We start from the raw sequence: 17595 nt of genomic DNA, 5'->3' as shown, positions 1-17595 counted from the left end.
CATGACAAACATCACACATTCCCACTGCTACACACGGCTACCATGGCAACCATCACACATTCCCGTTGCTATGGTCAGTTACCATGGCAACCATCATACATTCCTGTTACCACAGTCAGTTACCATGGCAACAGACATACTTCCCACTGCTACAGTCAGTTACCATGGCAACTGGCATACATTACAATTGCCACGGTCCTTACCATGGCAACCATCATACATTCCCATTGCTATGGTCGGTTACCATGGCAACCAGCATACATTCCCATTGCTATGGTCGGTTACCATGGCAACCAGCATACATTTCCATTGTTACAGTCAGTTACCATGACAACCATCAGACATTTCCATTTTAATGGGCAGTTACCATGGCAACCAACATACATTCCCATTGCTATGGTTGGTTACCATGGCAACCATCAGACATTTCCATTGTTGTGGGCAGTTACCATGGAAAACAGCATACATTCTCATTGCCATGTTACCATGGTAACCATCATACTTCCCACAGGTACAGTCAGTTACCATGGCAACCATAATACAGTCCCATTCCTACAGTCAGTTACCATGGCAACCATCATACATTCCCATTGCTACAGTCAGTTATCATGGCAATCATCATACTTCCCACTGCTGCAGTCAGTTACTATGGCAACCAGCACACATTCTCATTTCCACGGTCAGTTACCATAAGAACCACCATACATTCCCATTGTTACAGTAGGTTACCATGGCAACCATCATACATTAGCATTGCTATGGTCAGTTACCATGGAAACCATCATACAGTCACGTTGCTATGATTGTTTACCATGGCAACTAACATACATTCTCATTGCTACAGTCAGTTCCCATGGAAAATATCATACATTCCCGTTGCTACAGTCAGTTACCATAGCAAACAACATACTTCCCACTGGTACAGTCCGTTACTATGGCAACCACAATACATTGTCATTTCTATGGTCAGTTACTGTGGCAACCAACATACATTCCCGTTGCTACAGTCAGTTACCATGGCAAACATCATACTTCCAGTTGCTACAATCAGTTTACCATGGCAACCATGACACATTTCCATTGCTACGGTCAGTTACCGTGGCAATCATCATACTTCCCACTGCTATGGTCAGTTACCATGGCAACCATCATACATTCCCATTGCTACGGTCATTTACCACAGCAAGCATCAATCATTCCTGTTGCTACAGTCACCATGGCAAACATCACATATTTCCATTGTAACAGTTTGTTACCATGGCACCATTACAGATTCGCATTGCTATGCTCAGTTACTATGGCAACCATCATAAAGTCACATTCCTATGGTCGGTTACCATGGCAACCGGAATACATTCCTGTTGTTACAGTCAGTTACCATGGCAAACATCTGACATTCCCAGTGCTATGGTCGGTTACCATGGCAACCAGCATACATTTCTGTTGTTACGGTCAGTTACCATAGCAACCATCAGACATTTCCATTGCTATGGGCAGTTATCATGGCTACCAGCATACATTCCTGTTGCTATGGCTGGTTACCATGGCAACCACCATACATTCCCATAGCTACAGTCAGTTACTATGGTAACCTCTTGGTTCCTCTTGGAGAGAAGCAGATGCAGATGAGCCTCCCTCTTGTCCACCAACCTGGCAGCTGTGCTCTAAAGGCCTGTGTCCGAAGGGGTGTCTTAACCAAGACTCTGCAGAAACCTCTGGGACTCTTTCCATCCTGTTGTGGTGCCTTTCCAGTGAATTCCAGGGTTATCAAAGACAACTGGAATGGGCTCTTTGTCTCACTCCACAAGGTCACCCAAACCAGTCTCTCCTCTGACCCTCACCCACAAAAGTTCACCCAGTTTGTTCATCCCCTAGAGCAGCTGCACAGGTCAAGAAGCTCCTTCCTGCTGAGGACACCTCTCTCCTGCTCTTTCTCTCCTGTGTCTCCTTGGCCTTCTCTCCCAACCCATCACAGACCTGCAACCTGGGAACTGTCTCAGCAGGCCTGGGCTGTTATTGCCTGCAAGTAGAATGAAGAGAGACTTGGGGCTGCAGCTCCTCCTGCCTGTGCCCCACACGCAGGGCACTGGGGCCTGTCTGGCTGCAGCCCCTCAGCGGGGGCACCGGGGTAAGAACAGACTTGCAGTGGGGAAAGCTGCTCTGAAAGCCCCGAGAGCTGGGGTGTGCAGAGGCTTTGCTGACAATGGTCTTGGGGGTGGACGTGCTGGGACTCAGGCCCAGGGGGAAAATCCCAGGCCTGATCCCTGAGGAGATCAGCACATGCTGCTGAAATGCTGGGGGAGAGAAGAGCCAACAGAGCGAGGAAACAAGTGTGGACAGCCTGGGCTGATGTGCTTTGGACTCGTGCCTGGCCCGGCCTTGGCTGGGCAGAGAAGGGACAGCCTTTGTGTCCCTGCAGGGCTGGGATTCACTCCCTGCCCCAAAGGCCCCCAATGTGTCTGAGAAGCCCTGGGTGGTGCCTGTCCCACAACTGCTGGGAATGGGGATGGGGTTCCTGCACAGGCCCTGTGCTGTCCATGGCAGCTGCTGCACTTGTGCTGCAGAGCCCTGGCACCTCCCCTGGCACTACAGGCCCCTCTTTGGCTGTTCAATCCAGGCTCTGCTGCCCTGAATTAGGTTCAGCAGTGAAGAGATGTCCATGAGACAACTGCCATTCTAATCTGAGGACATGTAGAAAATACCCTGCTAAAGAGCAGGAGAGAGACCTCTCTCCCTGTGCCACCTGACTCCATTTGGTCACCTGAACACCTCTAGGGGCTGCCCTGGACAGAAGGAACAGTGACAGGTTCCCCTGTCCTACCTGTGGGCCCCTTCTGCCACTGAAGTTGGCCAAAGCAATGTCCCAGCAGCCTCCAAGAAGATCCCACAGCTGCTGCCCTGTCCCTAGGAACTGCTCCATTGGAGCCTGCAGTTCCCAGCAGGAATCTCGGTCACCTCTGGCCCCTCAGAAGGAACCAGGGGTTTGTGTCCCAGCAGGTCACTCCTGGCTTTGGTCTTCATTCATTGCCATGGGAGCTGGGACAAGGAGTCACCTGCAGGGGCCTGTTTTGGGCCCACTGAAGTGGGGCAGGAGGAATCCCAGCCCATTGGGGGTTGTGGAGGGAGCTGAGTGTCCTTCTGGCCCCAGGTCTGCAGAGCCACAAGGAGACACCTCTGTTGACTCAGCTGAGTCCCTTCCCTCAGTGCAGGTGAAGGAGATCCCTCCTGGGCACTGTCTGGGTTTCCTGTCTAATGATGGGACATGAAAAGGGGACTCTTGAACTTAACCCTGTGTGTGTTTGGAGAAATGACCCTGCTGAAAGAAGTGTCTGTGCCCAGCTGAGAGAAGGCACATCATTATTTCCTTCAGCTGTGTGCCAGCAGGTTCCCCTGGAGCCCCAGGGACAGCTCAAGGGAGCCCAGAGGGGCAGAGAAAGGGCTGCCTGAGGCTGTTGCTGTGCTGCTGAGCTGGGCCAGGCTCCTGGCACACAGGGAGCTCCTAGCAAGCAAGAAGAGCTTCAAAGAGACAGCTCTGCTGGTGAGCAGCTCCTCTGCACAGCCCAGCAGGGCTGAGGGCACTGCCTGCAGCACCCAGGGCACAGGAGAGAAGGCAGAGATGAGAGGCAGCCTGGGCTGGGAGGTGACTGAGCTCTCACTACAGAAGAAACCTTCCCAGGATTTGAAGGAAGAATTCTCTGGCTGTAGGAAAGTTCAGCTTGCCTTCCTGGAGGCATCTCCTAAAGCTGGCACATCCCACAGCTTCTAGGATCTTTCAGCAGGACTCTCCCAGTTGCTGCAGTGCAGAGGAAGTGGCCATATGGCAGAGCAGGGCAGGAGCTGCAGGCAGCAAGGGCAGAGAGGAGAAGGGAGCAGGAGGTTCAAGGGATCCTGGGCTGGGAGGACAGGGCAGAGCTGCTCAGGGCAGGAACCTTGCCAGCCCTTTGCCACGGTCAGGCTGTGGCTGCAGAGCAGTGCAGGTGAGTTCCTGCAAGTGCCTCTCCCAGCTGCCAAATGGCAGCAGTGGCAGGAGCTGTCAGGATGGCTCTGCTGGATTTGCTGGGGTGCAGCAGGAGAAGCTGCTGCAGAGCAGGACTTGCTGCTGCCCCATCAGAGGCCCAGGGCAAGAAGGTTCCCTGTGGCAGGGCTGGCTGTGGGGTGGGAAGGTGGGGGTGCAGCCAGGGGTGCCCAGGGCTGTGGTGCAGAGCAGGGTCCTGCCCCCAGGGCTCTGTGTGCTGGGGAAGGGACTCTGCTGCCTGCCAGGGTCAGCTCTCAGCCCGGCCAAGGAGCTGCCACGGCCCTGCAGGGAGAAGGTGTGGGTGGAAGGAGTGACCCCTCAGGGCAGGGCAGGGCTGGGCAGGGCCCTTCAGCTGCAGGCTCAGGGCTCCTCACAGCTTCAGCTCCACCTCCTGCCATTTCCAGGGGCCCTTCTCAGGAAGCACATCCCCCCAGAACACCTCCCCCTTCCCAGCCACCGCAGGCTGTCTGGGATCTGCTCTGCAGCCCCTGCCCAGGCAGAGCTGCCCCTGGGCACTGGGCTGGGGATGGCTCTGGCAGCACTGGCAGGGAGCTGAGCTGGGCACAGGCAGGGGCTGCTGGCAGGAACAGCTCCTCACCCAGAGACAGCCAGGCAGGGAGAGGCAGCTGCTGCCACAAGGGCTGGGCAGGGGGATGTGGGCCCCTCCCTGCTGTCCCTGTGGCACAGACCCCTTCCCTGAGCAGCTCCTGCCTGGGCTCCTTTCCCAGCCTAAGCAGAGCCTGTGCCCTCAGGCCCACGGGGGCTGGGCTGTGCATTGCCCTGCAGCAGCCAGAGCCCAGGCAAGGACAGGGCCCTGATTTCCAGCTGTCTCTCTGTGTCCCTCCTCCCTTGGCAGCACCATTGTGGCATTTCACTGCCATCCCCTGCTGCCTGGGCTCTCCTTGTTCTCACCAGTGGGTTTTCTGAGCCACTGTGGGGTTTGAGGGGGGCAGATTCCTGTCCAGACACAACCCCTTTGGGTGCTGCTGTGGGGATGTGTCTGTGGGAGCCAAGTGCCCAAGTGCCCTCCAGGCACCTTCAGGGTTTTCAGCTGTTTGCCTGGGTGTCCTGTAGGGCTGCAGGTGCCCTCCAGAAGGGCACAGCTCTGCCACAGTATCTCTGTGCTGCACAGGATCCCCATGGAGAAAACTTCTCAGTGCTAAATCCATGGAAATGCTCTGGGCAGCTGTACTTGGAACTGCAATGATCCCTGTGTGTGGCAGTCTGGGAGGAGAAAAGAAGATCCTAATCAGGCATCCTGAGTAAAGGCAAGGATTCTTTCAATCTGCTCTTTGAACCAGGATTCCTCTGCTCCTAGAAGTGCCTAGTTTCTTTTTTAAGGGAATTCCTAAGGGCCATCTCCCTTCAGCTCCAAGCTGCCAGCCAGGAGCAGCTGTGAACAGGAAAGATGGCCAGCTCTTGCCTCTGCACCAATAGACCACCCCTTTGCCTCTCAGGACTCACAAGATTTCCCTTGGAGCACATTAGAAATGTCAGAAATTTCAACCATCCGAACTCACTCCTGGCAAGAGGAACTGGAAAATCAAGTCCCCGAATCCCCTATCTCTGTTCTGTGCTTGGGAAACTGTGACCAGCAGTTCTGGAACCATTTTGATACATCACAAGTGCATTTAATTGGAGGTCACCATGTGCTCCAAGTTGCCTCTCACTGCACAGCAAGAAGGATTCCTCGGGAGCCCATTCCAGGGTCCCTGCTCTCAGTGCCCCCTTCAGCCAGGAAAACCCAGAGCTCAGGGAGAGGGATGCAGAGAGATCATCCTGAAAAGAGGCCCTGAATGTTGAATTGCTGTGAGACATGCAAGATGTTTTGCTGATTGGATCTGGCCTAATTCAGTTCTGCCTTTTTTCTCCTCAACAGAAAACAATAAGCTGAGGCAGCAAATGTCCAACAGTACCTCCCTCACCCAGTTCCTCCTCCTGGCATTTGCAGACAGGCGGGAGCTGCAGCTCCTGCACTTCTGGCTCTTCCTGGCCATCTCCCTGGCTGCCCTCCTGGCCAACGGCCTCATCCTCAGCGCCGTAGCCTGTGACCACCACCTGCACACCCCCAGGTACTTCTTCCTGCTCAACCTCTCCCTCACAGACCTGGGCTGCATCTGCACCACTGTCCCCAAAGCCATGCACAATTTCCTCTGGAACACCAGAACCATCTCCTACATGGGATGTGCTGCACAGGTTTTTCTCCTCATATTCTTTCTTGGAGCAGAGTTTTCCCTCCTCACCATCATGTGCTACGACCGCTACGTTGCCATCTGCAAACCCCTGCACTACGGGACCCTCCTGGGCAGCAGAGCTTGTGCCCACATGGCAGCAGCTGCCTGGGCCACTGGCTTTCTCATTGCTCTGCTGCACACAGCCAGTACATTTTCCCTGCCCCTGTGCCAGGGCAATGCCCTGGGCCAGTTCTTCTGTGAAATCCCTGCCATCCTCAAGCTCTCCTGCTCACACTCAGGCTACCTCAGGGAAATTGGACTTATGTTTTTTACTCTCTCTTTAGAACTTGGCTGGTTTGTTTTCATTGTGTTCTCCTATGTGCAGATCTTCAGGGCTGTGCTGAGGATCCCCTCTCAGCAGGGACAGCACAAAGCCTTTTCCACGTGCCTCCCTCACCTGGCCGTGGTCTCCCTGTACCTCAGCACTGCTACATTTGCCCACCTGAAGCCCCCCTCCATCTCCTCCCCGTCCCTGGACCTGATGGTGGCAGTTCTGTACTCGGTGGTGCCTCCAACACTGAACCCCCTCATCTACAGCCTCAGGAACCAGGAGCTCAGGGATGCCATAAGGAAAACGATGACTGGATGTTTTTTTAAGAAGCAATAACCTGCCTCTTTTCTCCTGCAGAACACTCATTGTGTAACACATTTTGAGTACAGCCTGCCTTCTAAAGCTTTTCGTAGTGTTTGGGGTAGGGGGGCTTTCCTGTTTTTTTCCTCTGTTCATGTCATTAACACTGAAATTTTATTCTTCATCCCATATATAATTCACTCTCTACCTCATCTTTTTTCACCCACAAAATGTAGAAATCAGAAATCATGCTTTGTGTGCATTTAAACAAAATAAAAGTTTGTGCAGCAAGGTATTTGTCAAACATCCTGCCTGTGTTAGTTTGTACATGAGGAATCACAATCTCTGAGTGTAAGAAAAAACAAAAATTCTTTTTTCCAGATTCTTCCTCCAAGACCTCCCCTGAAGCTGGAGGGCATTTCCATGTTTGCAGATGTGGAGGGGAAAAGAGTCCCAGCACTGCCAGGGAGCACCAGAACTGGGTCTGTTCAGAGCTGCTCTCGTTGCACTCCCACCCTCTCCTTTCCTGTCCGTGCCCAAGGCCTGAGTGCTCTGGCAGCTCAGTCACTGTCCTGCTGTGGGTCAGGCCTGTGAGCACAGGCAGGGACAGGCCCTGGGCACTGCTGGGACAGGGCTGGGCTCCACAACAGCAGTTCCAGCAGCAAAGGGGTTCCCCTCCAGGCACTTCCTGAAGGCTGAGGTCTTTTCCCAACTCTGGTATCGACAAGAAGTCCCTGGATTCCTTCTGTTCCATGAGGTTCCCCAGTGTCACAGTGGCCTCTTGATTCCATGAAATTCCACTGTGGCCCAGGGTTTCTTTGTTTCCAGGAGGCCCTGCAGTGCCACAATGGCCTCCTGATTCCATGGGTTTCTGCAGTGTCACAATGGCCCCTTTATTTCAGGAGGTTGCCCACTGTCCCTGGGTTCCTTTGGCTCCATGGGGCCCTGGAGCATCCCAGTGGCCTCTTGATTCCATGGGTTTCCCCAGTGTCACAATGGCCTCATAATTCCATGAGGTTCTGCAGTTTCACAGTGGCTCCTTGATTCCATGAGGTTGCACCGTGTTATCACAAAGCTGAGCCCATCCTGATGAAAGTTCTGAGGAGGTTAGGAGGAACTGGGACAAAAGGGAAGGAAAATTGGGGAAGGAAAGAGGGGCTTGACCAACAGAGAGGAAGGATTTTGATGAGGTAAAACCAGGTTCAGGGAATGCTGAGGGTGCTGAAACACTGACTGTGCAAACACTCCTGTTAGGCCTTTACTCTCTTTGTAACCTGAAGCCCCAACACTACCTAAAAGTGCTGCCCCTCCCATGGAAAGGAATCCACTGCTCTAATTCAAAGCCAGAAAAAATCCAATCCCAGAACTCCAGACTCTTATTTGTACTCCAGTGCCCACCCCATTACCAAACCTGTATTACCAGTATGAAAAGCCAAGCTTTAATCCTGACCCAGCCCAACAAGCTCTTCCCCTAATCATGAACTGCCAGCAGAACAACAAACCTCCCAAAGTTCTGCCTAATCCCAACCCTGAGCTCTAAACCCCAAGCCCTGACCATTCAGCACCCCCACAGCCCTTGGGAGCAGGGCAAGGACCTGGAGGGCCCAGAGCAGGCCCAGGGGGTTGGCAGAGGAATGGGAGGTGACCTGGATCTGCTCAGCTCTGCAGTGACCCCCAGGAGAAGGGCCTGGGCTCTGGCAGGGATGTCCTGTGGCACAGGGGCTCAGGATCCAAGTTCAGAAGGCCAAGTGCACATGGCAACAGCCAGAGCTGGTGCAGAGACATCAGGGAGGGTCTAGAAATGCTGCTGGGAAGGGGTGGGAAAGCAGGAGGGGTGTGTGCAGCCTGCAAGGCCAGAGCAGCAGCAGGGCCAGGGCAGGACAGCCTGCAGGAGAGATGGCCAAGGGCTCTGGCAGGGCTGCAAGGCCCAAAGGCACCCAGGCCTTTGTCCCCTTGCCTCTGGCAGCTGCCTCTGCCACTCAGGCCACCACAACCAACTTGCCTGGCAGGTTCTGCACTTGGTTTCTGCCTCGCCCCTCCCTCAGGAGCCTGGCAGGGGTTGCCCAGTTTTGGCCTTTGTTGTTCCTCCCCCTCCCATCCCAGTGCCCCCCAAACAGCCCTGAGCCAGCCGGGAGGGACAGGATCTGCTGGGCCAGGGCCTGGGGCTCAGGCCTTGGCCTTTGTGCTCCACAAAACCAAGGCAGGCTTTGCTCAGCATTGCAGGGGCCTGCCCAGAGCCTTTGTCTGCCTGCACTCCTGGCCTCCAAGGAGCTGCTCCAAGGAGTCCCTGGGGAGGCTTTGGCAGTGCCTGCCCTCAGTGGGGCCCAGCAATGCTTCAAGGCACTTGGACTTTGGCTTCTGACTTCTTCAGCAGCTGCTTCAATCTTCTCTCAGTACCTCAGGATCATGGGCTGGGCTGCAAACACACCGTGGGGCTCATTAAAATGCAGAAATCCCTCAGGATCTCTTTGTCTTCCTTTAATTGTCTTCAAGGCAATTTCAAAACAAGTCTTCGAAGTTTGTACTTTTTTTTTTTAATTCAAGGATGGGTATTTTTAAGTTCAGAGAAGAGGTGATTGAAGTGTTCTCCAAGTGATCTTGATGCTGAGTGTCTCCTCAGGAGATCCACACTGACCCTGTCTGATCAACCTTGCTCCTCACCCCCCAACTTCACCAGTTCTGACATGGCCCATCAGGACTGACAGCTGATGCAACTCCTAACACACTGTGGGACCCATGAAAACACTGAAAACCAAATTATTTTTCTTTCTTTAATTGTCTTCAAGTCTTCAAGACATAAACAACTAATTAGAGTTGTTTTGTAGTTTTGCTAAGGCGGAAGATTTTAAAGTGGAAGTCACCAAAAATATATTTTTTGATGAAAGGGAATGATTTACACAGAGCCTTGGGATGTAAGAGGGTCAGGACGCAATGGATTTTGACACAAATATAAGGGGGCAAAAGAGATTACTGGCATTTAATTATTGACCAGTTGAGCAGCTCTCAAGTGGTTCAATAGCATTTGCTACAATTTTAACAGTGACTGAATTATAGATTCCCAATAACAACATTCCCACCACAGTCAATTCACACCCACACCCAGGCAGAGATGTGTGGACACATCAATAGCTGGGTGTGCAAAGGTCCCTCTCCAAAAGTGTCCTTGTGGTCAGAAAAAGACTCCCCCAAATCCCTTTGTGTTTCCCAACAGACAAGGGTCACTACTGGAGGAGTGTTTGTTGAGGGAGATCAGAATTGTCCTGGGCACCAGGGAGGGTCTTTGGAGTGTTGGAAACTGGAGGGTTCCCGAGCTGGGAGAGGCTGCCAGAGGTGTCCCACTGAGAGGGAGGTGCTGGGGAGCTGCCAGGGCCTCCCTCAGCCCCGCTGGTTGTGGGCTCCCAAGGGGACTGGCTTTAGTCATCTGCTGAATTTCCATCCTGGTGTCAGGAATGACTGGAGTTTCCAAACTATTTGGGAATAGTATCCAAACTCTTCTCTTTGGGTTAGGATTCAGGTAGGGCACAGACACCGGCGGCAGCCGCTGTGGCTCATGGAACCGAGTGGCCATTGGGACACTGCAGGGCCTCCTGGAGTCCAGGGGCTGGTGGGACACGGGGGAGCCTCTTGGAGCCAAGGGAACCCAGGGATGTTTTGGAACATCCTGGAATCAAGGAGCCTTTGTGACACTGCAGGCCCCCATGGGACTAAAGGAACCCTGACAGTATTTGGTACCTAGTGGAATCAAGGGACCGTTTCTGGCAGGATGCTCTGATAATACCTAAACAATGGTCAGAGAATGCAAACAATGCACACTCTCTGTGATGAGTTACTGCTGGTGTCAAGACGCTGTTTTTAATGCTGAATTATGCTAAACCCAAAATGTTTCATGAAATTTCAAACACAGATCCTGCTTTTTGAAGCAGGATTTGACAGACAAGCTGCTCCCTGGCCTGCAAATATGTCTGGCAGTCAAACCCTTGATAACTATAAAAACCCCGTCCAACTGTCATGGGGCAGATTCTTCCACAGACTTCCTTGAAGTGTGTGGAGCTTGTGCCATGAAGCAGGGTCAGCTCTTCATGGTCACTGCCCAGGGGTTAAGTGAAAGAGATAGAACTACTCCCTATCGTTGTGGGGTGAGTTACCTCAATCTCTGCGGCAGGATTGTTTCTTTTTGCTGGCTTTGATCCAACTACTTTAATAGAATGACTTTGATAGACTGCACTGTCCTATCTTACACTATACTGCTAGGAGTTTTTTGGCTTTTATACTGGGCAGTAAATAATTCTGATTGAGGTCTTTTGTCTGTTCACTTGTCTGGTAAATTTTCTGTTCATTTGACATAATAAATAATTCATTTTAAAAAAATATTTCTGATTTGCCATCACTAAAACTTGCAGGACAAAGTAATTGAATCACACCTCTATAATTCCTTCAATTAAAACCAAAATCTGAGCCTGAGATTGGGTCCAGCCGCAGCCAGGCTCCTCTCTTAGAAGGAATTTAGAAAGCAAGGGGGTCCTTTGTGCCCCTCGTAGCTCAATGAGACAGCTTCTGCCATCAACTTTGTCTAAGCCTTCCACCCCCCCAGCCCCAAGCCGTGACACATGGGCATGTCTTGTGCATGCAGTGAAAACATGGACTCCTGAGCTGCTCATTTGATGTCCCTCCTTGGAGGGAAGAACAAGCCCAATGGCCTGGGGTGAGAGGCCAGTGCTGGGAGCGGCGCTGGCTGTGCCAGGGCACTGCTGGGTGCCCCCACCCTGAGCACTCCCACCCTTGTGCTGGTCACTGCTGTTTTCCTCTGCAGGGCGTTGTGTTGGGCACATCCTGGAGAGCAAAGTGGAAAGCAGATGGAAGCTTTCAGGCCCTGGCCTGAGGAGATGCCCCTGCAGGATGGCAGTGCTGCTGCAGAGGTCAGCTCTGTGCCAGCAGTGCCCGTGGCTGTCCCTGCCTGCAGTCCCTGGACAGTCCTGCAGCAGGACTGGGACCCACTGCCAGAGCACTGAGGCCTCCAACAACACAGGGCTTTGCAGGACAGTGTGGAAGGGAAGGGAGAGGAGGCCAGGCAGGAGAAGGGCTGCTGCTCCCTGGCAGTGCTGCTCTGCTGGGACTCTTTTCTGGCCCAGCTCTGCACAGAGGCCCCGACCCTGCAGCTGCAGAGAAGTCAGAGAGGAAAGATGTCAGGCAAATGAGTCAATGCAGAGTTCTTTATTTGGTCTGAGCACACAGTGAGCACAAGTCTCAATTTGTACAGCCTGTGGGCCAGGCTAGAAAGGCAAACACTGAATTGAAAATGGTGTATACATATAAAGATATAAATATATATCCTTATAGATATATTTACAGATATACAGATTTTTTGGTGTGAACAAATTCTCACAAAAATAACACTCCTATCAGGAGCAAAAAATCAAAGAAGATATGGTGGGCCTTCAATGAAGTCCATAACAGGATTGGCCTTTAATGAGGTACATAACAAGCAGAAGAAGGAGAGTTTATTGCTTCTGAAAAACACCCAGTTATCAGTTTCCTTAAGGCATCCTTGATCTCCTGATTCCTCAGGCTGTAGATGAGGGGGTTCAGAGCTGGGGGCACCACTGAGTACAGAACTGACAGGGTCAGATCCAGGGATGGTAAGGAGAAAAAGAGGGGCTTCAAGTAGACAAAGAATGAGGTGCTGATAAACAGGGAGACCACGGCCAGGTGAGGGAGGCAGGTGGAAAAGGCTTTGTGCCGTCCCTGCTGAGAGGGGATCCTCAGCACAGCCTTGAAGATCTGCACATAGGAGAACACAATGAAAACAAAACAACCGAACATTAAAAAGGCAGTAACCACAGTGAGCCCAATTTCCCTGAAGTAGCCTGAGTGTGAGCAGGAGAGCTTGAGGATGTGTGGGATTTCACAGAAGAACTGGCCCAGGGCATTGCCCTGGCACAGGGGCAGGGAAAATGTATTGGCTGTGTGCAGCAGAGCACTGAGAAACCCAGCGGCCCAGGCAGCTGCTGCCATGTGGGCACAAGCTCTGCTGCCCAGGAGGGTCCCGTAGTGCAGGGGTTTGCAGATGGCAACGTAGCGGTTGTAGCACATGATGGTGAGGAGGGAAAACTCTGCTCCAATGAAGAAGACAAGCAGAAAGGCCTGTGCAGCACATCCCATGTAAGAGATGGTTGTGGTGTCCCAGAGAAAATTGTGCATGGCTTTGGGGACAGTGGTGCAGATGCAGCCCAGGTCTGTGAGGGAGAGGTTGAGCAGGAAGAAGCCCATGGGGGTGTGCAGGTGGTGGTCACAGGCTACGGCGCTGAGGATGAGGCCATTGGCCAGGAGGGCAGCCAGGGAGATGGCCAGGAAGAGCCAGAAGTGCAGGAGCTGCAGCTCCCGCCTGTCTGCGAATGCCAGGAGGAGGAACTGGGGCATGGAGCTGCTGTTGGACATTTGCTGCTCTATAAGACAGGGTCTGTTCAGAAAAGGAAACCACAGGAAACAATTAAGACAGCCCCCTCTCAGCAAAGCCATCTCAGTTTTCAGGGAAATCTCCTCCAAGTCAAGGCATTTCTTTTCTCTGGTTTGTGCTCTCTGAGGGTGCTGTGAGGAGCAGGAGCTCTGCCCATGTGCTGCCAAGGACTCAGCTTTGCTCTGCTGCAGTGCAGACATGGAGCTGGTTTGGGACAGCTCTCATGATCACAGGGGATGTCACATGGAACCCAGCTTTGATGGAAAAGTTCAATTCCTGTACTGCTGTCTTGGAGCAATTTGGGCTGCAGGAGAGAGGCACAGAGTATCCTTAAAATAATTTTGACTCAGTTTTTTGGTTACAATCATAACACCTGGGGATGTTTTTTTAGGGGCAAATTTTTCTGGTGACAAATCTGAAGAGTCTTGAGACAGGACAGGCAGAAGGGCTGTGCTCTGCATGGCTTATTGCAGGGCCAGGAGAGCTGCAGTGCCTCTCAGTCTGTTTCCCTTCTGCCCTGAAGTTTCTGTTGTGCTGCCTTGAGGATGACTTCACACACAGATTCATCTTTAAAAACCCCACCAAGATCTGTGCTGAGAGCAGGGCAGTGCTGCTTGAAAGGGCAGCTCTGTGAAGTGTCCCCTGTGCCAGCCCAGAGGTGCAGCTGTGCTGGACAGAGCAGGACAGGAGCCCTCCTGCAGAGAAGGCAAGGGCTGGGACAGGAGAGTGCCCACCCCCAAGGGAAGGCTCAGCACTGCCCAGGATCCTGTGCTCATCTCTGATCCTGACTGAAATATTCACCTCTGAGAGTAAAAGAGTTGGAATTTCAGTGCAGCCTCCTGAACTGAGAGAACAATGTCTCTGCTACAATGCCTAAGCAGGAAACACACCTCAGGACTAATTCCTTTCCTCTAGCCCCTGTTTTTTGTGAGCTTTGCAACACCGAGACATGGAAAAGATCCTCTCTCGGCTGCCAGGTTTGCTCCTTGCCCACAGCCCTTGTGCCCCAGCCCTGGGAGCAGCTCCCCAGGCCGGCTGAGAGCTGCACCTGGCAGGCAGCAGAGTCCCTGCCCAGCACAGCACCCTGGGCTGCAGGACCCTGCTTTGCCCCACAGCCCTGGGCACCCCTGGCTGCACCTCTGGCTTCACAGCTCTTCCAAAGTGCCCCAAAACAGCCCCTGCTCACCCATCCCATCAGCTGGGGCTGGGCCAGCTTTAGGAGATGCCTCCAGGAGCTGCCCCTGCACTGCCCTGCAGCCACAGACTCACCTTGTGCAGCCCTGCCAAGATTCCTCCTGCAGGGAGCTCTCAACCCTCCTGCCAGTGCTGAGCCCCTTGAAGCTCTGTCTGTGCCCTGCTGGTGTCCCTGAGCTGCCCTGGCAGTGCCCTCAGTCCTGCTGGGCTGTGCAGAGGAGCTGCTCACCAGCAGAGCTGTCTCTTTGAAGCTCTTCTTGCTTGCCAGGAGCTCCCTGTGTGCCAGGAGCCCTGCCCAGCTCAGCAGCACAGCAACAGCCCCAGGCATTTCATGACCCTCAGGAGGTTTGATGTTGTTTACATGAGACTCAGTCCCTGAGAGTAAATTCAAACAACTTCTCAAGAAGTCAAAGTGAGATTGAAACACTAAAGTTTTTTGTGGTGCTAATGAATCTCACTGAGGGACACAACTGAGAAAGTGTCCCCAGGTTCCAGTTAGAGCAGAAAACTGCAGACAGTGATGACAAGGATGGACAAGCAAGGGAAAGGTGGCTCTGATGCTGAATAAACCTTGACTTGTTTCCTTAATCCAGAGGACCAAGCCCTGACCCCAGCCCCTGGGAAGGCAGATCCTGTCCCTGCCTCATTCCTCAGGGCTCTTCCTGGGGCACTGGGATGTGGGATGTGCAATGCCAAGGGCAGGACCATGGGGTGGCACCTGCCAGGCTGCTGAGCAGGGACAAGGAGGCCATAAGGCCCCAGGGCTGCAAGGACCACTCCCCTCCTCCTGGCCTCAGGGGCACAGACAGCAGCCATGGCCAAAGGCCTGCAGAAGGCGGCTCTGGCAGGGCCTTTCAGCTTCTCCCCCTCCCTGTCTCCTCTCCAGCCCAGGCTGTCCTACAGTGTCCATGCCCTGCCCCTTTCCCTGCAGGCTGTCGTCATCCCCCCGGCTGCCCCACCTGGCTGGCACCTTCCTGCACTGACATCTCTGCGTCCTCCCTGGCTCTTCCTGCACACACAAAGCCTTGGGCCCATCCAGATTCCTCCTGAGTGATGTGTTGCAGCACAGTATTTTCCATGGAGTGAAATTCCTTTTTCCTCATGTCCACTCGGGACCTCCCCAGCTGCACTTGGCATTAATTCTTTCTTTCTCATGCTCCTTTCTGCTCTGACAAAAGGATCCACCAGCTCTAAATCCTTCCTTCAAGCCCTCTGAGGTCTGCCCTGTACTGTCCTCAGTCTCCACACCATTGAGGCCACAGCTCCTTAGCCCCCCTCCAGTGCTCACGTGCTTGAGATTTTCAAATCCCATCTTGGGAGATCTCTGGGCACTCACTAATGTTTTTGCAGGTGAAAATGTCATGCTCATAGTCTAAGGAAATCCCAGGTATACTTTTTACCAAGGTCTGTAGTGGCAGAACATGGGTCAGTCGCTTTGAACTGAAAGAGAAGAGTTTTATATTGGATAATACGGAAGAAAAATTTAACAATAAGGGCAGCAAGAACTGGACCAGGTTTCTAGAGAAGTGGATGTCCCATCCCTGCATTTGTCTAAAGTCAGGGAATGTGAGTAACCTCAATTAGTAAAAGATGGCACTGCCTACGTCCAGGGACTTGGACCAGATGACCTTTTTGCTCCCTTCCAACCCAAACCATTCTGTGATTCTTTTGAGTCTAAAGTCCCAAACTCCTTCTCCAAAGAATTTCCATGTTGAGGACACGAACTACCATGTTTTTGGAGAATCACTTCTAAGCCCAAAAGATAAAAAAATTATTTGGAGATAGTTAAAAAATATCTGTGTTAAGGTTTCACCAAGCGGGTCGATGGCAGAGCTTCCCAGGATGACTTCACAAATGTGGATGGGGTTTTCATTCTCAGGGTCTGAGACTTATGGGCAACAAGAAAGCACATTTGGGGACTGGGCAAGACTTGTCAGGGCATGTCTAGGAAACAACCAAAGCAAGGGGAGGATCACAATGGTCACTGGAGGAACAAGCATGAGAAAACAGAGAGCAAAGTGGATGAAAAAGCTGATCCTGTTAAACAGGAGGCTGGTCAAGACACGTCCCTGGCTGTGCCCTGCAAATGATCCCCACAGCCTGTCCCGTTTTCTTAAGAACTCCATTGCCAAGAAGTTTCTGTGGGGAGGGACCTCTCTGCTCCTGGCACAGATTGTGGCCCAAGTTTCAGCCACTGCAGCAGGAGCCACAAAGAGTCAGGTCTTGTGTTCTCTGGGGGGCCAGTCTCTGCCCAGACTGGGGGGTGTGTGTGTGTTGGAAGCACAAAAGAGTGAAGCAAATGAAAGCTGAAGACACAATGTAGCCTGATTTTGTCCCTAAGTGGGGGATGAGAATTGGACACAACATGTGCAGGGACAGATGGAGGGGTTTGTCCCCCTGGCCCTGCCCAGAAGGGACACCTTTCAGGAAGGGTTGTGGCCTTGGCTGTGCTGAGTGTTGACCTGGGCAATGCAGCTTGGGATTGCAGTGGCACTGTCAGGGCTCTGCAGAGCTACATCACAGCTCCCCTGTGACATCACATCTGCCCTATGGTGTCACATCATATGACATCACACCTCTCCCGTGATATCATATCATCCCTGTGTCGTCCTGTCCTCCTGTGACATCACATTGTCCCTGTGGCATCACATCTCCCCTATGACATCACACCTCCCTGTGGGAAATGACCGAATGGTAGGCCTTGAATTTGAGCAGTTGCAGCTCTGAAGTTGCAGAGGAATGTAAACAACTCTAAGGAAATATTTACTGCAATGTCAGACAGAACAAACGTAATGCAGCCGAGACCAAAGGTCACCAATCAAAATGTGTGTAGTGTCACCAATGAAAGTATGCACAGGGTCTTCTGTGTTACCAATGAAAGTATGTACGGTGTTTTCTTTTTGAGAGTTTTAACCAATTACAGTGTAGCACAATAGTATACAAAGAGTATAAAAGAAACATTTGAGAGCAATAAAGTGTCCGTGTGCCTTTCCCTGCTATCTGAGTGCATTCTTGGCCCTTGTGAATTGGTGAACCCTGACGTGATTTATTGCACAGAAGATTTACTGCAAGGAGAATTCCTTGCATAAGACCACAGACCTTAGAGTGGTGATAGAGAAGATTTATT

At 52.4% G+C, this 17595-nt stretch overlaps 1 protein-coding gene across 1 annotated transcript; it reads left to right on the top strand.

The window, feature by feature from the left end:
• The first annotated feature begins 5917 nt into the window (after positions 1 to 5917).
• Positions 5918 to 6856, top strand: LOC135404973 (olfactory receptor 14A16-like). The gene has a single exon (XM_064639697.1). It carries the CDS (start codon positions 5918 to 5920, stop codon positions 6854 to 6856), a length of 939 nt encoding a protein of 312 aa, XP_064495767.1.
• The last annotated feature ends 10739 nt before the right edge of the window (positions 6857 to 17595 follow it).

The sequence above is a fragment of the Pseudopipra pipra genome, chromosome W, assembly GCF_036250125.1.
Source record: "Pseudopipra pipra isolate bDixPip1 chromosome W, bDixPip1.hap1, whole genome shotgun sequence".
Classification (NCBI taxonomy): Eukaryota; Metazoa; Chordata; class Aves; order Passeriformes; family Pipridae; genus Pseudopipra; species Pseudopipra pipra.
Note: the sequence above shows the minus strand (reverse complement) of the source record. Positions and strands in the feature narration are given on the sequence as shown.